The sequence below is a fragment of the Megalopta genalis genome, chromosome 8, assembly GCF_051020955.1.
Source record: "Megalopta genalis isolate 19385.01 chromosome 8, iyMegGena1_principal, whole genome shotgun sequence".
NCBI lineage: Eukaryota > Metazoa > Arthropoda > Insecta > Hymenoptera > Halictidae > Megalopta > Megalopta genalis.
The window spans coordinates 6,229,362-6,250,556 of NC_135020.1; the positions used below are offsets into that span (position 1 = coordinate 6,229,362).

General features: G+C 35.6%; 1 protein-coding gene across 1 annotated transcript; it reads left to right on the top strand.

Moving 5' to 3' along the window:
- The first annotated feature begins 15,487 nt into the window (after positions 1-15,487).
- Positions 15,488-19,765, top strand: Cnb (centriole duplication and spindle assembly protein centrobin). The gene is made up of 8 exons (XM_033478419.2): positions 15,488-17,368; positions 17,446-17,554; positions 17,627-18,319; positions 18,379-18,605; positions 18,699-18,901; positions 18,970-19,223; positions 19,297-19,455; positions 19,538-19,765. The coding sequence occupies exons 1-8, from the start codon at positions 15,837-15,839 to the stop codon at positions 19,625-19,627; spliced, it is 3,267 nt and encodes a 1,088-aa protein (XP_033334310.2). The 5' UTR covers positions 15,488-15,836; the 3' UTR covers positions 19,628-19,765.
- The last annotated feature ends 1,430 nt before the right edge of the window (positions 19,766-21,195 follow it).

Sequence of the window (21,195 nt, forward strand, 5' to 3'; positions counted from 1 at the left end):
TAATCGTGTCTCCTTACCACGAAGGTTATGTGTACTGTATATACATGAAGTACAAGCGCGAATTCGAGAGAGCAATAAAATTGCATTATTTAAAATGCCACAAATGTCAACATGTCAACACAGAATATTATTGTCAATTTATTACGTCCAATGGGCAGCAGAAGTCTCGCGTGGGAACATATAACATGATAGTTTCTACAAAATTTCTGGATTTATGAACACTCCCTAATCTGCTTTTAGGATTTCGGGTACCCGAAAATTCTCGAAAATGCTCGATGTCAACTTCCAAATGTTTCGGGACCCGACCCGAATCCGATTTCAACCCGAAATTTCGGGTACCCGCCCACCTTTACAAAATATATGATGTCTGTAATGGATTTTTGGCAATTACTGTTATTAACATATTTTGGTCCAAGCAAGGTGCTCTTTTAATAGCATTTTATGCTGATGAAACGTCTCTAAATTGCAGTTTCATCAAATAATTCAGTATGAAAGGCGAGCGTCTCTTTTAATTATGGTTACGCGAAGCATGAGTAACTTAAGTAACTCACTAATTGTAAGGGTCAGAATTGCTTCCAGAAGTTTCATTTTACTAATGTAATATGCACATTGAATTACACCGAAGCCTAGGAAAGTGTTCCTCAGAAAATATCACAATGTGCGTGTTACTTACGTAAGAAAGTTAGAAACGATGGAAGAATTGTTAAAGATGTTAAAAAATCGTTCATTTCATTATTGTCATTTAAAGAGACGAGAAAAACGTTGCATTTTAAAGATCAAATTCATTTTCGTCACGCATCATTGCAATCAATTGTTACCAACGTTGCACGAATGTTTTATCTACATTTTTTAATTTTTATGATGTGTAAGACACATTCTGTGACAAATAATAGGAAAGATACATTATTCTTTCATCATTTTATGGTTAAATAAACATTTCCCATGCTATTTTCTAATTAATAAATAACTGACATTTTATTTAGTAATACTATGTTTTCTGTGCTTTTAGTTGCTGTAATTTTCAAAATGTAGTGAGAATATAATCGCTGATAATACTACCCTTAGCAGAGAGAAAATTCGAGCAAACAAATTACGCATCAATCGTAATTACTCACACATTTCGTGTTGAAAACATTTTCGTGAACAATAAAGGCAAAATTGATGAAACTCGTAAAAAAGACGTTAATGGAGAAATAAATAAAACCTTTTTTAATAAGCTACAGAATAAGAAAATTTTTTTATACTGACTTAATAAACAGTTCAATCTTCTCTACGCGTTGCGGATATTTTCCTAGTAATCTCTACTGTCATATTAATTTTACAAAAGTATTATAAAATATGTTTTAATATTATCTCATGTTATTAAAATTGTTATATAATTTTCACATAATTATAGACACTGCATTATTTTCAATTTGGTCAGTGTTAGGTAAGATCATTTTGTTAATATCTTTCACAAATATCGTTAATGCATATGCAATACTATTACACGTTTTTAATTGTTGCTGAAATTACTCATTCAACAATCCCGTTCATAATTTTACTTAAATATTAGGTTGGCTGGAAAGTTCTGTCGTATTTTAAATAAAACATTTGACTCAGTTTTAATATATCGTTTATTTGCATTTTAATCAATAATATAATATTCATTATTTATAACCAATCGTTGACATCTTTCAAGCAGCTTGAAATGTCATTATCGACCTTGGATGGCTGCCAAAATCGACGATCTTCTTTGCGACTGAAATTTCCGAAACGAAATTTGACAAACCATCTTTGACAACAGTCACATAAGTTTTTACAAGCAACCGATGTGTTGCTTCCTTTCTAGAACTCGTACCACATACAATGTCTTAACACTAGATTTACGGAGCATAAAAAACAGCGGTAAAAATAATAAATAAATAATAAAAATAAATAATAAATAAATAATAAAAATAAATAATAAATAAATAATAAAAATAAATAATAAATAAATAATAAATTGAATAAATAACTCATAAATGTATCTTTACGATATGAATAATTGTAAATTAAAAAGTTAGTGACACGTCATTTTGACGGGTTCCGTAAATCTAGTGTTAAATGCACTTTATCCACTGCCATCTTTACTCACTCTGCACTTCGCAACTAATTGAGCCGTTTATTTTGAAAGTGGCATAAGTCACTTTTTTTACCGTAATGAAAAGTGGTGATTTTTTAATGTTTATACGAAATTATTTATACTGAGAAAAATATCAGTATCCTGAGATAACAAATACAAGTAAATCTTCTCGAAAGTTAGCATCTATATTTTTAAACGTGTTAAAACGCAAACCCTTAAATATATCGACTTAACCCTCTATAGGCCCATGTAACTTTCAAGTTACATTGGACTATTGTGGTGGATTCGAGTGTATTTAGGATAATAGTTTTGTGCTTTCTTCTATTTTCAAATTTATATATCAAATACCCAAAGAATGAATAAAAAATCATATAAAAATAAAAGAGGAATTAGAATTAGTCGCATTAGCGGTAATAGATCCGAAGATTTTTTAGTAGATTCTGAGTCCGATGAAGGTCATCCAGTAACATTTACCAGACGACGCATAAATATTATTGACAGTGACGATGAATTTATTACCGAATTATCGTCAGATGAGGAAAATTCAAGACCACAAAAAACTATTTGGCAACCAGTTCCAAATGCAACGTACATCAATGTTTAACGCCAAATTCAAACTGTTTTATGGAATTTCACGCTTAAGCATTTACGCACAGAAGTGGAAACATTGTAAGCCGTTGTTACTTCAAAGTTACAAATTGAATCAATTATAATAAAGTTCTTTAAACTGTTAAATATTTTTTTAACTAGCATATACAGGCTTATAATAATAGATTTCCCGTTGCATAAATTTTGTTATATTTAAGAAAAAAACTCGGCCCATAGAGGGTTAAAAACAAAGTGACTTATGCCACTTTCAAAATAAACGGCTCAATTGATGAAGGGTATTTCAATTGAAAGTAATCCGCATATAGCCCACGAGAGGTACGCTAAGCTAAGATCCCTCGCATAACGCATACTACCAGCTTGTCTTGACCTGACAGGTAAAATTACTTGCAGCTAGTAAAATACGACAGAACTTTCCCGCCAACCCAATACATTATCAGTCAGATGTAATAGAACTAAAAACCTGCAAATGTTTCAAAATCTGATCTTACAGAAACGTTTACGTGCGACAATGTAAGAGCAGCCATTTTAGGCTTGCTGGCCGACCATATTCCATTTTTCATGGACGTCTTGCTTGCACCCCCTCGGTGCTCGGCATTAAATCCTTCTGAAAAAGATACCAGAAGGGCAGTTGCCACTCCCCGCTGCCTTCCACTAAGTCATTTCGCTCCTCGGCCGTTAACGGCGTCGAATAATTAATAACGATCTGAAATACAATGGCGGGAAGAGGCGACGTCGGTGTTCAACCGATGTCGCGTTTTATATCGAAAGTAAGCCCTCGCTGTACCGCTCCGATCGTTAAACGGATTATTTAACGTATATACCGTCATGAATTTACTACGCTTATGCGGCTGCGGTTCACGTCGGCATAATAGCCGCAACGAACGCGACTCGCCAATTACCGTAATCGATGTTTAACGTTTACTGCCGCGGCAAAACCAAACATCATGTTCGGCTTCCGATCACCGCAACCGAAATCGTGGATATCGATAAGATACCAAACCGAAGGGCAAACCACACATCGAAAAAGAAGGAAATTCTGCAAATTTAGAATTTGCTCACTTTTACCACGCGTTTCGCACAGCCACGCAAAGTGAACCACTAAATTATCGATAATGCCCTAATTTACCGGGGGTATGTTTAAACTCTCAGCTCATTAATTAGGTTTCGCAAACACTTGGCTGTTGCCCGAACTAATGAGTATTCTGATATTATTAGCGCGACGGGATTGATTACTGCAGCCTTTCTTACAATCGTATTGCTGATCAAATTGCTTGTTCGGAAATATGCTGCTGATCGCAATTGCGTGGTGAGTTGTAACTATTTGTAAATCCATGATAGAATTCATGTACCGAACTATGGTTGAATAATGGTTTGTTATAATGTTTCCTGGAAATCGATTCTCCAAAATTCGTTTATGTTCATCGTCAAAAATAAATCACAATAAATGATAATACAGCAGAATCTCGATCATCCGGTCCTCAAATATCAGAGTTATTTGTTATTTAAATACTTTTCATCCGTGATCAGCTCAATCAAAGGCGAATCATGTACAAAACGATTTATTATGCAAATCAGTAAAGATAACGTCTGGCACTTTACTACGTTCGCAATCATTTTTTCAACGAAAGAGTTTAAAAACGTGATCGAAGCAACAATCATTTTCGCAACGACAGCAAAGGTAATTTACAACTTTGTGCGACACGTACAGTAATGTATATTACCATTAATATTCCTAGAAAAAATTTCAAAAGATCCGGCTTCTTATCTAGACATCTGAAATCCATGGATGAATGCATACAGATTTTATGCATGATCCTGAATTTGATAAAGGCAATTAGTGTCTTCGATACAAAAAATCACAGACGTCGTAATCAATTATCCTCTTGCAATACCATTTTCTTCGCAGTTACAGTGAATAGATGTCTTTTGCGATTGTAATAATTTCTTCGATGGAAACAGAGATATTTATTGCGTGCCTGCATTTACATGGATGCTCATATATGTATATTGTCTACAAGAGAATAGAATCTTTTATTCCGACTTAGAAGAACGGAATAACATTCATACCTAACAGGTTACAGTAAATTCTTCCTAATTCGCGCTCAGATCGCGTACAAAAATGGACAATTTCGAAAGAGGAGACACGATTATTCGAGCCTTGCGGCTCGTATTTATGGTTACCGATTGTCAATAACTATAAAATAATCGTATTTTCTTCTCCAAAATTATCCATTTTTACGTACAATCTGAACGTCAATTAGGGAGAATTTACTGTACTCGCAATCTGTAGAAGGATCGTCAACCGAATAATTTTTCTCGTTCGTTTTTTCAATATTCAACGGAATGCAGTTTCAACATCCAACATTGAAAGCTGTTTTAACTCTTTCAATATGGACTCTTCATAATGAAAATACCAAAAAAGTATTATCTTATCTGAAGTATTATCTTCCATGTAGATTTCATGAAAAGCAGCACGTGAAGGTTCCGCGTGTTCCGTTCGACGAGAATTTGGTTTGTACTTCTCCTTTTGCTGTATCGTGCATCGTCGAAGCCGCGCGTGCGGCAACGGTGAAGATAATAAAATAATCGAAGAGAAAAGCTTATAGGGGTTTCCACGGCTGAGTAAGGCTGACACAGGACCGAGCGATATACCGCAAATGCTGCGGCTGGATGCATCTGAAGAGATCGGATGCCTTCTAAGAACAAGGCAGAAGGCAGGGCAAAAGGCGGCTAGAGGGGGCAGGAACCAGTACAGGGAACAGAGGGAATCGGAATAGAACGAAACAGAGAATCGAGGCTCGATGCACTGCGGAGACAGCAGAGCCATCGGTCTTGCCGCGGTTTTCCAAGATCCTCGAGTTTATCTCTCGGAGTTTATCTTCGCGAACGGCAGGGAAGTGATCTAAGTTTCATCCGGTTGGCGGACCGTCAGACTCGGGGCTATTCAGCTGCTGGTTATCTTTCAGTGGTGTCAAGAACCTTGCCTAACACAGCCTTCGATAACATCCTATTCGCGTAGCTACATGTCGATCTATCATGCTATCAAGAATGTACCTTGTATCGTGTATAATGGCCACGGAATTAGGTTCGAAAGTGTATCGCCCGACGATGCTAAACAATGTTTGTCCACTAATACTCTACGCTGCACCTCGATCATGATAGCCATGATAATCAAGTGGAATGTAGATTAAAGCTGTAATACTTTTGGTTGCCTGGTGAGGCGTTTTTCTTTTGCAATTGTTATCATTTATTGCGAGAAAAAGATCTTAAAGTTTTAGGGATTTCTCGATCAGTTTATGTCGGAGATGAGACAAATTGCGGAAACAAATTCGAAACGTTGAATAACCGTCGCATTTTGATTTTAGAAAATCACAAAGTCTTTGATCATTGTCAGATTCTTGGGACAATACTCGCGCCAGATAAAGATTCAAGAACTTTGTTGATTTGCGGAATACGACCAACAGAACACATTTCCCGAAAAATCGGAGATCCTAAAAGTCCGTAAATTACACCTAGCCAAGCTGTCTGTCCACGCCTGTATGTAGGCACAACGGAAAACCCCGGAATTCGTATCTCCTCGAAGCCCACTTCGGAATAGCTCGCTGATTTGAGCAAAACTGGTCTACGAAAAAGGTATAAAAATCGACTGAAATCCAAAACTCGTTGGTCTGTGTTCAACCGTTCACCGACTACGAGGTGTTCCACATAAAGTATACAATATAAATAGTATAATATAAATAGTATAGTATATACAATATAAATAGTATTAGGGTGTCCCATAAGTTCTTTCCGCGCCACGCTATCAATGAATCTAACTGGCTGTGTTTATATAAACACGCAGACTTACCTCTTGGCTGTTTAGGGTATCGGTTTCAGTCATCCCAGAGCTCTTTTACAGTACGTTTCGTTGGTGACAAAGTTCCTTATAAAATTTTTTCTACGCCGTTCAATATGGATAGCCAAAAGAAGCATTTGCGGCATGTTATGCTTCATTGCTTTAAAAAAAGTGATAGGGCAAAGAACACTGCAAACGAGATTTGTACCATTTACGGTAATGGTTCTACGACTATTAGGACAGTCCGCGATTGGTTTAAGAGATTTAGAGCTGGCAATTATGATTTGAAAGATGAAGACCGCAGCGGTCGTCCAACAACGACGGATGCGGACCTTGTCAAAGATATGCTCGCTGAAAATCCGCGATATAGTGTGCGCGAGATAGCGGATGCCACTAACATACCCAGGACAACGGTACATAAGCATTTAATCAAGATGGGATATGTGAATCGATTCGAAGTTCCACACCATCAAATTTTCATCACGACAGCGCAAAACCGCATGTTGCGCTGGTCGTAAGACAAAAATTATTGCAGTTTGATCGAGACGTTCTATCTCATCCTCTGTACTCCCCAGACATTGCTCCATCCGATTATTACTTGTACTTCTCGTTAAAAAATTCTCTCCGTGAAAAACGGTTTAAATTCGTAAGCGAAATAAAAACGCACTTTGATCAGTATTTTGCAAATAAGCCTCAACAATCTTGGAAAGACGGCATAATGAGGCTTCCTGAAAGATGGAAGAAGGTAATAGAGCAGAAGGGTTCATATATAACTCGATGAATCAACTTTAAACAACAAATATCGTGTAATCATTTCGCATCAGAAAAAAGGAAAGAACTTATGGGACACCCTAATATATAATTAGCATATAATATTCCACATAAAATAACCTTATATGAGAATAGTAAATAAAAACGCTGCAACTCCATCCAATTCCAATTATTTAAATTGTGGCTCTCAGCCACTATTTCGGCTGGACGATAGCATACTCTCACACCAGGGTTGTGCTACAACAAGCAGCTCGACTGCTATATGTCTATCGAGTGCTCGATAAACTGTAAAAACGATTATTGTAGCAACAGAAAAAAGTGGCGGCAGCAATTAGAATAGATAATGAAAAAAATGAACTGACATCGCAATTTCATAATGCATGGTTTAAAATGAAACAACGACTTCGCATTATGGAAAATGAGTGCGGTACTTTGCAAACAAATCTAAAAAATGTTACGGAGAAGCATAAGTCAGAAATTTCAGAATTCCAGTCGCAAATTAAACGATATGAAGGAAAACTATCCAAGGCTCTAAATCTTGCAGCTGGTTATAAAGAAAACAGTGACCATGTAATAAAGGAAAAAACAGAGCTATTAGAAATTCATGCTGATGAATTAGAAAATTATAAATCGTTTGTTCAAGCAGCTGAAAATAGGTATGAACAATTTAAAGTAGACCAGGATAAATTGTTAGAACAAAACAAATGGAACGAAAAACCGATAAAAGCTCTCCGACAAGATTTAACTAAAGAACGATTTAAACGTATGTATTGTTGAACAATTGTGACGTATTTCAGAGTTGAAACGGATTCTAGAAACAAAATCGAAATACGAAATATCAGGATCAACTTAGTCATGATTAAATTTGGAACGCGGATTAAAACAGTAATGCTTTCGAATCTGAGATAAGCCACTTTACTGTTGCATGTTTTAATCATTTAATGCGCGACTCGCCTTGGCCATTGCAGAAACAAAATCGAAATGCTGAGAGAAACGAATGAAATAGATAATAGAGAAACGAATCGAATAGATAATTAACGATACTTAAATTAATTGGAGAATCGATAACGATATTCTTAGGATTCGGAAAAAAATATGTTTCTTATCCCGTTGAAATAATCCTTTCACAATTTCCCCAGGAAAGGCGGAGTACGTTGCCAATACCGTCGGAAGAAATCCATAAGTTGATCTTGTTTGACGTATTCTTGTATACATCGATTTAAATAAAGCTTTGCACTTTGCATTCATCTCGACGCTAGAACCGTATTTCTCGATCCAAAACCAATATCGTATTGTACAATATCTGGCATGATAGTATTGCTGGCCGTAATATACGTACATTGGATACGTCCAGTTTAAAAATGCAAGTTTAACGTGAATGGCTAAATGGGCATCCACGGTTTTGTTCAACTTAACCATATCGATCGCGATTTTATTTTGACCACAATTTTCGACACACTCGTCCAGATATTCCGGCATAATTAACTGGAGCAAACGCACGGAACAAATAGCGCCGAGCTGGCAGAAAAATCTTGCATTCACCTGAAATTTAATCTTCCATTATATTTTTCGAAGCGGCGCAACGCACGTATGTTATCGAATCGTCCCACTCGCTCTTAAGGGATAATCGAGTCTAGAAAAAAACGCGATTTTGTTCATTTTATTTCCTAAAAGTATATGCTTTCGAAAATGTTTCTACCAAAGGATATTGTTGAATTCGAGAAATTGATAAATTTGTACGTAGCTATTCGAACGGTCATTTTGAAAAGACACCTTGATCTATGCAGATCGATAGAAGAAGAGTATGACAAGTATGATTTTGATCTAAATGATACAAAAAGCTTTAAACGCGTTTTTCTCGGAACTATGTTTTTTGAATTGGTTGCCATAATAATCATGTTCTACCTGACCAATTTCATTCTGTGCATCTGTATCTACAGTACGAAGTACAATGAACTCAAAAACATTATGTCTTCTATTTTTTTTTAGCCTGATAAAATTGAAAACACATCCTGATTAAGAATTTCTCTTGTTTTTCGTTTCAGGCATATCATGGTATCGTTTTGGTACACGCTTGCTCGCGAGGCACTGTATTATCACCAATTTTGACTATTACTCATTGTAAAAATTTGAGAAAAATTGTTGAAAGGGTAACAAATATATATATAACATCAAACATACAATATACAGGGTGGACCGGAATTCGTAGTACAACCGAGAAGAGGATGATTCTACGTGAAAAATGAGAACAAAATTTGGTATAACATCTTTTATTCGCGGCTGCGTTTTCGAAAAAATCGACTTTAAAGTTTGTTCGTGAAGAATTTAATTGTCTATTCTTCTACCGCAGTTGCCTCCATCCGAGATAATGTTTAAAAACATTAACTGTTGCGTACTATGTGCAATTACTGTCCGTTGCTCAGAAGAAGTCCATCGTTTCGGCAAAGGGATAAGGAGGGTATTACGCTCGCTCACATCCCCACTTTTCTATGACCTCCCGAAACCCACTTCTATTGGTAAACGAGAAGTCATATAAGCTAATCGACGCGAGGAGCAAGGGGGATCGGTAATCCGCTCCACCCAATCACGTCCCTTGCTTAGCGCGTAACTCAGCTAATAATAATCAAAAGTCTGATAATTGTAAGAGACTAGATGGATGCGAGACGCTGGCGGGAGTCAGGAGCCGTTGCATGTTTTTAATCGGCCGAACTCGAGGCCCTCGTTTCGTGGAAAATCCGTGTTACGTATTATTACTCGGGGCTGATAGGAAGGGATCATTTCTATCATTAACACGTTCCGTGCCGAGCTTTTTTTACTCGAATCTTCACACTTTGATATTTTACTAAAACTTGATGTATTACGTGCAATTATTAATTCTCGTACACATAACAACGTAACAAAAACTTATCAACGCCCATTCTTGCGGTGGAAATTGATTCTTCGGTTCTAAATTTCTTGTAAACAATTTGTTCAGTTCACTAAGTAAACATGCAAGCGTGTACCATCGATGGTACACGTGGCACGGAACGTGTTAAGGAAATGCGTTTATTTATTTATTTTGTGGCGGACCAGACATAATAAAAGCCACGTCCTCCAAAAGCGGGGTGTGCAGATGCCTTTTTCGGTTTCTCCCGACGCGAGGCGTACACACCGCCATAAAACAGTAAAAACGACGAGACACAGCTTCGGACCTTAGGTTCCGGATCACCCCGGTCGGAAAATCTTCGGGAAAGGCCTTCGCCCTTCCCAAGGACCTTCCCTTACCGATTTTAATACGCTCTCCCCAATAAATACGAGGACCTCTCGACCGGGAGGCGTTAGTTAGTTAGTTAGTTAGTTCTCCTTCGACTCTCGACGTGTTCGTATCTCTGCCTCGTCCATCACTCGCTTACCTTTTCCTTTTACGTATTTTCAAACACACTATACCCCATCGCCTTTTTGTTACAAGTTGTATTAAAGTTCTCGTTACATAAAACCAAAAAACTCTCTCGGATTATTTTATATAAACCGTCGCAGTAACCCCTGCGACAAAACTTGAATAGATTGATGGCAATCGGTCCTACACTTTTTTCTCAGCGGACTTGTTCTGAGCAACGGACACTACATAGTTCGCAACAATTAATGTTTGTAAGCACCATCTAGGATGGAGGCAACTGCGGTAGAAGAGTAGACAACAACTAAATCCTTTAGAAAGATGAACAATCTTTAAATTTGTTAAAATTGTACTACGAATTCCGGTCCACCCTGTATAGAGCGAGATGCTTTTACCGCGTTAAATTGTTTCGACATTCCTTATTGAAATTTGTAAATTGAGGAACCGAAGCAATTTCTAATTATATTTGTTTATTTTTTATACTTATTCTGCGTTAACATGGGTGGTTTGATGGGAATCGGTCCTACACTTTTCTCAGTTTTTCTGAGCAACGCACAGTAGTAAACGGAATGTTCCCATCATTGTTCATGTTTGTAGACACTATCTTGGACGGAGACACCTGCGGTGCGTGTGTATGTAGGAGAATAGACGGCAACTAAATCCCTCACAAAGATGAACAAACTTTAAAGTCGATTTTCTCTAAAACGGGGCCCGGGATGACAAAATGTTGTACCAAATTTTCTGATTTTTTTCACAAATAGAATCATCCCCTTCTCGGTTGTACTACGAATTCCGGCCCACCCTATATAATACCAAAGGAAACAAAAAAAAAAAGACGTACCGAACTAGAATTGCCCCTTAAGAAGAAATATTTTTCCATAGACACGCTCCGATTGCCGACAAGAGTAAATCATCTGACCGGAGGTATATGCAGAATTAAAAAGAGGAAACAATGATCCGGCGTTCTTTATGACGGCAGACGGTCGATCAGGAACAATACAAATGAGCACAACACGCATTCAGTTCCAGTGACCGAAAGTTAATCGTACGAGTAGAATCGGGCGGCGGGCTGCAACGTCGGCCACCGCCAAGAGTTAAATTTGCTTTCTTCGACGTTGTCCGGCCTGGCTACCTCGTCCCCCCTCTTTCGCCCTCGTCAGGCCTGATTTGCCATCGTCGACCCCGTTAAGCTCGAGTTATTAGTTATCAGCTGGTTTCCACGGCGTTGTCAATGTTCTCTATCCTCGGGTTCGGGTTATTGATCGACCGTTCGGAAGATTCCTGGCACCGAGGTCACTTCTGGTAGACTGCTCGTCTAGCAGGAAGCAGAGTGGTAGTCGTCCCCCGAAAGAAGATCGGCCAACGAACTTATTGATTATACTTTCGAACTGGTTCGCCCTGTTCGCAATACCGGAGGTCTCTGCTGACTGTTGCACAGCGTCGCGTCGCGTCGCGTCGCGTCGCGCAGCAATAGTGCTCCAACCGCGTGATCCTCGTCAAATTTCGTCGCGTCTGCCGATGCCCCCGGAGCCCTCGTTTCATCACTTATCGTTTTTTATTTGTTTGTACAGGTTATTCCGCGCGGAAATACTGAATATTCCCCGGGGAAATCCTAGAGCCAGCGCCGCGGCGCGACGCGATGCGTATCGAGCTCGACTTCGAATGATTAAAACGAGAGCATTCAGGGGAAATTATTTATTGAACGATCGTTAGACGATTTTCAAATTGGGGACGCAGCTCCTAGATGCTGCTCAACGCAGCGTGCAACGAATTGCGGTCCGGGATAAATCTTCGAGAACAGTTTGCTCGCGAATGACTAACGAAGCGATTTTACAGTGGTGCACGGTTAACGCTAACGTTTTTTATTTTAAAATTGTTGGTACTATGCCGTAAGAAAACATACACGTTTTTTGAAACGGTATTACTTCTTTAAAACTGGACTTGGATTGTTTTCAATGTTAAGGGGACTAGTTTACTGATCAATGATCAAAATACATTTTTTTCATATTGCTACTACTTCGAATAAAAACGAAATAGGAAACACTCGTTTTCTCACTTTTTTATCTGAGCCTATAATGAAAATTGAAAAAAAAGTATTTGATAAAATAGCTTCTATTCTGAAAATTTCGTTGAAATCGGTTGACGTTGTTATGACCTGTTAATGACAAGCAGCAGTTTCTCACGAATTTCAACCAAAAACCAGGTAATTTTTATGTGGCTCTTTTGCCGTGTAAGTGGTTGCAACTTGATTATGCGTTAATCGATTTCAATTTGATCGAAATGAAATGAAATTTTCAACATATTATACAAGTTACCGAGAAGTTTTCGAATTTCCTTGCGCACATTTTATAATGTCCATATTATTATCTGAATTTTAATATTATCATTGTTTCGAAGTTTCCGCACGCAGTTTAACGAAATTTCGAAGGAAACTCAATTGTATTACGTCCGCTCCGCCATCGGGGCGGGACTCAATGATTCATAGACGGAACAACCGATAACTTCAGAAACTTCGAAACGTTCCAGAGAAGTAAAAGTTTAGCACAGTTGATCAGGAACAATCGACCGACCCGCATGCTGTTCTTCGTCACACAAGGATAAAAACCACGGCAGATTTTTGCGTTCGATTCGATTCGTTAAGGGCTGAGAAAAGTAATATCGTAGCTGGAAAATAATATAATATAACTAGTCTGCGAGTTCTTATTTGCTAAATATAGTAAAACACAAAGTTTGTAGAAATGCTTCTGCAGTTGATGAAACAAAGTTCTGAAAATAAAGTTCTACAACTTTTGTATTCTTATCAACGAAGCATAAAATACTTTACTGCTAAATTACAGTAAACAATATTACTTTATAACACACAATTTAAATGTCGAAAAGAATGTCTTGTTCTTTGTAGCAATCTTCTAAATATTAAACTTCGAAGCGAACTTTCGTTTCTTTCTTATTTTAGCGAAAGTTATGAACATTTTCATTTGCTTTATCAATAATAGTGTCTATAAGGTGTGAATATAATCTTTGATCAGCAAAATGGCGATTAAAACCTACTTGCTAAGTACTTACTCCAATTACGAAAGGTAATATCGCAGCATTACTGCTTGACTCGCTCAAGGGTGCTTGTAACCCTCGCGGTCTATGAGAAAGTGGTTTTACACTCATGTGTAATAATAACGAAATCAATTTATTCAAAAAGTTAAACATACTGAAATTTATCCGTTGAACAATTTATGCCTAGATAGTATTTATTATTCAGATAATATCCATATAATAATATCCATATAATATTTCAAAATATAGATTTTCTATTCTATTGCTAGATGGAATATGGGTTGTTATAATAATTGAAGTATAATGTAATTTTTTTAACTTTATGAGAAATAGAATTAAAATATAAGAAGTAACATATAAAATATAAATGTTCTAACTATTTTTATGTTACTTCTTATATTTTAATTCTATGATGTAATTTCTCATAAAGTTACAAAATTACATTATACTTCAATTATTATAACAACCCATATTCCATCTAGCAATTTAAATGGTTATTGAGTAGCAAAAAAATGTCTGCACATATGATTGAAGAATTGCAAAAAATTATGTTGATCCAAGTCAACGTTTATTTTCCCGAAAAATAAAAAATCTGACAACCTAGGTTCTCAAGACGGAAACGCTGCTGCTTTCAAGTATATGTTTATTCTACGTAGTCATGATTTACGTTATTATTATAGAGACAAGATATAGGCTAATGTGATATTCATACGCCGTAAAAGTTGTTGCGTTGCTTCTGCTTTTTTTCACAACCCTTTAGTTCCCTCTTGAACACCTAGATTTTATTCTGCATACTCATCTTATACACCTCACGATACGAGAAAGCACATGGTTCTAAAATATTTCATTGTATGCTTTAAGCATATGAATGTAGTAAATATTATAACAATGAAGAGAAAAAGGACACTTGCATTACAAAAGTATAATAAAACGATAAAAATAGTAACAACTATTTTTCTCTAACGAGGTGTTCTATATTAGAAGCTTGACTTGACGGAATTGATTGCTTTGTATTTAGTTGATAAATTATATCCTTATTGATAAACTGAATTCATAACTAGACTGTAGATTTTATGTATTTATTATACTATTTTCAACTTATTTAAATTTTTAAGAAACGAATTAAATATCTGTATAGTCCTTATATTTTGTAATTAGTGTAAATATTTTTTATTTTTCAGAAAAATCCGTAGTCTCTGTTCATAACAGCAATAAAGTAATAATTTTAAAGTGCGACACAACAACGAATGCATTTCATTCCAATCTATACTTTGAATATTTTTTTTTAAAGGGAACACATTATTAGCAATTCCAGATTTCATTTATCCTGTATTGAAAAATTTGTTTGTAAACGTTTTTGTAACTTTATCGCATTAAAAATTGTCAGAATGGGCAGAAAACGTTTCAAGTGATAAAAAAATTATTATAAACAATGGAAAATCATTTCTCTATTGACAATCAAGTTGCTGGAGCGATTATATTTTAATAACGGGAATGATATCTGCTTTTTCATTTGTGAAAAAGTATCCACTGCTTTTTTGTACTACCGTTGAATTCAAAGACCACTTAGAGCATTGCTCATTGAAGCCAGTCGCTGATTTTCAACAAGCTTGAATTTTTCAGACTTCGCAATACTGTAAATGAAATCAGTTCTACGGATGTTATGGAATCCTGTGCAGCATGGTGTTCCCACTTTCTCACTGCTTTTATCGCCACACTGGTGCCACCTAACACCGGGATTGAATACTTCTAATTCGTGTTAGTATTGCCGGGATGGTGCCCTTTAAAGTAACAGTGTTTGGTTAGTTTGTTTATATATTTTTTAATTTGTATATACCTCAACGTGATGTGTTAAAAAGGAACGGAATCACATCATTGCAACAAAGGAACACTTATACGTCATTTTTGCTATTAAGGTTTACATCTTTTTCTCAATATTATACAATGAAAGTGGTGAACATGGAACTGCTGTTTACATTGCTTGCTCGTCTGGAAAATTTGGAGGGATGTGTAAATACTTTGTAAATAATTGTACATTACTGTAGAATTTGTAATAGTGGGATTTGGTTTGCGTTGGTGAGAGGAAACTCTAATGGATGATGAGTGATTCTGATGATACAGATGTTCTACTCCTAATTCCACCTGACCTATTCCTTATAACATCGTCTTCAGAGTCTGACGATAGTTTTGACCGTGGGAAAACAGATTGCAATTATACAAGAACTGGAGTAATATCGGAACTTGTCGGACACATGCAGTCATTAGAAAACAGAATTACTGCTATCGAATCCAAAGATAATAGCTTAGATGCTACTTTACTAAACATTTCATTGGATTCGCAACTCCAAAATAATACAGCTAATAAGCTTAGACGGACATTACCTAGAACTAAATTCTGTGTAAGTCAAAGTTCTAGCTTACAAAATACACCCGTGAAACCTAGGCGATCCTTGTCTGTTCCATCAACTCCTAACAGTTATTCATTACCGAACCATATTAATTTTCATCGTGACGACTTAAAATCTCAGAATAAATTTCCTAAGGTTAATGGTACTAATACAACTAATATTAATGATCATGATAAAACTGAGCATGATTGTTTAATGTCCCATTCTGAATCCTCTGTGGTGGTACCTTCTGCTTCTCGCAGTGTGGGTTTCCCGCATGCTACTGGTATTTCTTCTAAAGGGGAACCTTGCTCCTATCCATTTGATTGCTATAAAACTACAAATAATATCTATAATAAATCTTCTATTAACCAACTGAACTCAATGCCATCTACTTCGACTTTGATTGGTGCCACAGAACAACCGAATTTGTACTCTAGAACTATTATACAAGAAATGGAGCTATTCGAAGTGGACGAGCTACTCCAGGAAATGGAGGCAACTGAGCTAGAATTATCAAAGCGTATAAATAGAGCCTCTATACATCAGTCTTCCAAGGAAGAGATTGATTCATTAGCAACTGATCAAAGTAACGAAATATTCAGGAGCAAGGTTCATAATAACATCCATAAACAGTCTACTAGTCGCAAACTAGAATTTGACTTGCAAGATTCATATCAGAGTAGTCGACCAGTTATAATGCAAAAAAAGAGTTCTGATATGTTTCCTGATATATCCCTTCCATTTGATGACTCCTCTTACATTGATCGAACTAACAAAGTGATCTCAGAGTTTAAAACGTGGGAACAGAATGTTAAAAGACCTATATTGAAGGGTGAACAAATAGAAAATGTAAGCCCACTAAAGAACATGAACAATACTGATCAATCAGCTTCCAAAGCAAATGATGCGAAAAGAAAAGAATCAATTTTAGGACAAAACTCCATTAGTATAAGTGATACAAATAGTGCAGGAATGAGTAATGCACCTGCTATACAAACCCAACCTATGCAAAAATGTTCAGATTCTTTGTTGCCTACTGAATTATCACAATATAATACTGCAACATCTACAAGAACTACAGATTCATATGCACCATGTCTTTCTGAGATCTACAAAAAAAGCACTCAACAAAATGGTAATATTCAAAACACGAAAGAGGTGCACAATGCACCATTTACTGTGCATAGTACAAATACTGTTAATGTTTCTACCAATACAGATATTTTTCCACTTTCCAGGTACTTTTATTATGATTGTACTATTTATGTTTATTATTTAGATTTAACAATTATGAACCACATTACTTTTATTTTAGGAAATCACAAAGGTTTTTATCATTGTCAGATTTTTGGGATAATACTGGTACCAGATCCCAAGAAGAAATGCGTAGAATTAAATTAGAAGAAGAGAAATTTCGTCGAGAGGTATGCGTTAACTCACATCAAACTTTTTACGAATTATATCATATAGTTGTTAATAAAGAAAATATTTTACAGCATTGTGAACATTTAATTCAAGAACTTCAAAAACGATTATTGGAGCAACAAGAAAAGGTGGCGGTAGCACTTAGAGTAGATAATGAAAAAAATGAACTGATATCGCAATTTCATAATGCATGGTCTAAAATGAAACAACGACTCCACGTTATGGAAAATGAGTGTGGTACTTTGCAAACAAATCTAAAAAATGTTACAGAGAAGCATAAGTCAGAAATTTCAGAATTCCAGTCGCAAATTAAACGATATGAAGGAGAACTATCTAAGGCTCTAGATCTTGCAGCTGGTTATAAAGAAAAAAGTGACAATGTAATAAAGGAAAAAATAGAGCTATTGAAAATTCATGCTGATGAATTAGAAAATTATAAATCGTTTGTTCAAGCAGCTGAAAATAGGTATGAACAATTAAAACTAGACTACGATAAATTATTAGAAAAGAACAAACAAAATGAAGAAACGATAAAAGCTTTCCAACAAGATTTAACTAAAGAACGATTAAAAGGTGTAGAAGTTAGGAATGAAATGAATGTTATTCATAAAGCATTGGATACCTGTGAGGCTGAACTCACTATTCTGAGACAAGAGAAAGAAAGTTTACAACTGAAATTGAAAGAAGAAATAAATAGAAATGCAATTTTGGAACAAAAGAATGCTGCACTACTTTCATCGATTGAAGAGGCAAGAAAAGCAGAGGTAATGCATTCATCGACGTTTCCTTGCATGATGAAATACTTATTCGTTCACCTTCACAGAGAGAAGCTAAGGACGAAACTAAATCTCTTGCTGAAAAAAAAGAAAAAATTAGATTGGAGATGCAAGAACTTTATCAGAAACAAGTCGACGAAGTTGTAAAAGTCAAATTACAAGAATTTCAGACACAGCTTGATGTGGCAGAGTCAGAATTTCTCGAAGAATTGAAAACCAGACAACAAGTTATTGCTGAATGCGCGGCTAGAAAAATTAAAGATGTTATAGACAAGTATGTTCATTTGTTTCGAAACTGTATGCTTATATTATTAAAAAAAACATTGTTATATTATGTTATTGTCATACATGCATGCTTGTAATTTAGACATCAATTGGAAATAAATTTACTCGAAGAAAAACATAAAGAAGAGATACGATTATGCGAACTTCAGTTGGCACAGACATTACAGAAATCAGCCATATTGGAAACGCAACTTAATTCTCAACGCGCTACCAAATCTCAGCTTGCTGAACAGTTACATTCTGTGATGCAGAAGCAATGGCAACAAGCGTTAAAGATTATATCAGGTATAATAATCGAAGTGTACATAATATTACGTTAAAAATTAAAATAACAAGGTAACCTCTATCTACAGGAGGAAATATGGAGGATTTGTCGCCACTTCAAAAAATTCACGCTGAGAAATTGTTCAAGGGTCCAAGGAAATCCGAATCAATGCCAAATTGTTTTATGAAGGTATCCCAAGAACCAATTAGATTAAGATTCCAAACAGCAGACGTACAAAATTTTCACGATCAAAATGAAAGTTTAAGTACAATAACTCCAATAGAAGACACGCCATTGAGTAGTAAAGAATCGAAGGATGATCTTCGGAAATATGTAAAAATGGTAGATCGTACTTTATCTTAGTACTTTATCTTATTGTCATTAAAACAGTAATTATTTAATCAAATATCCCTAGATCGTTGATATGCAAAAATCGCGAGAAGAATTGTTAAAAATTCGAGAAACTATTCCGAGTCCTCCTTTAGTTTGTAGAGAAGTGCCTCGGAAACATTACATAAAGAAAGAATTGAGTATAAAAGACGAAGACAGTGTTATTTGGCAACCTACACCCGATGTGATTATATTTTATTATTATTAAATTTTACTATTAAGTTCGTAATTTTCTATTTCTTTAATATTTCAATTTTGTTTATCAGGCTAGTCAAGATACTACTGAATTTATTCCAATTTCACAAAAAGTGTGTATAAAGGGGGATCAGCAGAAGAATAAACCGCCATGGAAATGACATATTGTTTATAATTCCGAAAACGTTGATTATGGTATCGACGAAGTAGACGATATTCGTACAGTGCATTTACTTAGCCCTAATTAAAATATAAATATACACATATTTTGTACTCAAATTAAATGAATTTTATACGAAGGCAGAGTAATTATAAACAAAAATTTTCTTTCCTTTCCCTTGATCCTAATGCCTTTATTTTTGAACCGGTTATAGCGTTAATTGGTTCATTCTACGATTCCGAAAAGGAACAGGATGTCCGATAATGAATCTGTGATACCGCGTCTGCTGCGTCAGATTAATGATGCGTGTGTCTTTCAGAATATTCCAAACGGTCACATTATTTTACACTTTACATAGAAGATACAAGCTTTACAATGGAATAATTTTATTTACATAATGTTATAAATACTAATATTCCGAATTGATTTTAGAAACTAATTTTAATATTAATACAATAATTGAAATGTTACATACTGAAAATGGAACTGTGCTTCCAGTTTGCTGCGTTGCAAAGAAGATCGCCATATAAAGTTGACCTCGTAACGCCATAGAATTGTGTTCTGCAGTAGGCAAGACTAAGTAAGTCATCCCACCTTTCAGAAAAATTGCTCACCGTACTAAGAGTTCTCACAAGCATAGAATTATCCGAAAGTGAACAATAGCCTTTGTTTTCTCTTTGAGTCATTAGAGATTACTAATCACGGGTCCAGGGAAAGTATTCCTCACAAGAAAAGATTTACAATAATATTATTCCACGAAACATGTTTGAGCAAATATTGCTAGATATTTACTATTTGGAAAGTTACCCTCGGACATGGTGTGAATCACGAGAATTGCTCATTTTAGACACGTTTTTCGTAGGGTGAGGTGGTATGTTAAAGTTATTCAGGGAACTGTTACTGAATTGTATATCGATAACGTTCCTTGAATAGCAATATGGTGAAGGAGTAAAAGACATGTCTTGCTTGATTCTGAAGACGCATACTAATTAAATACGTCTCAATTTAAACAGTCGTTGAGATGCATTCAGTAATGAAGAGCATGATTAATGTCCACGCGTTCAATGTACGCGCATAATTTCATTGTACATTCATTAATATCTACTACACGTTATAAGTCTACGGCAGACAGGACAGCATTACCATCGTAATCGTACATTATTCAACAATATATATTATTGATTGAATCACGTGACTTTGTCAATCTCCGTTCAAATAAATATGAATTCGTATAAAATTATTATTGCTTTCGTATATTGTCCCTATTACTGTTAGTAATTCATTTCAGAGTGAAGTAGAAATCTAGTGAACGCGAAATTCTGTGCGGTATAAGATTTATTAATAATAAATAAGATTATATGTTATTATTATATAAAATTATATATTATGATTTGTTAATAATATTATTGTTAAGGAATATATTTATTTCATTTTTATAATTTCTTTTCAATTTTGTACGCACAACCAAGTCTCGTTTGTTTTTCACTTTGCTATTTCTAATAATTTCTCCCTTCAAATCGCCATTACTATATTTTTCATCTTAGAGATCCACTGTTTCTTTTCTAAAAG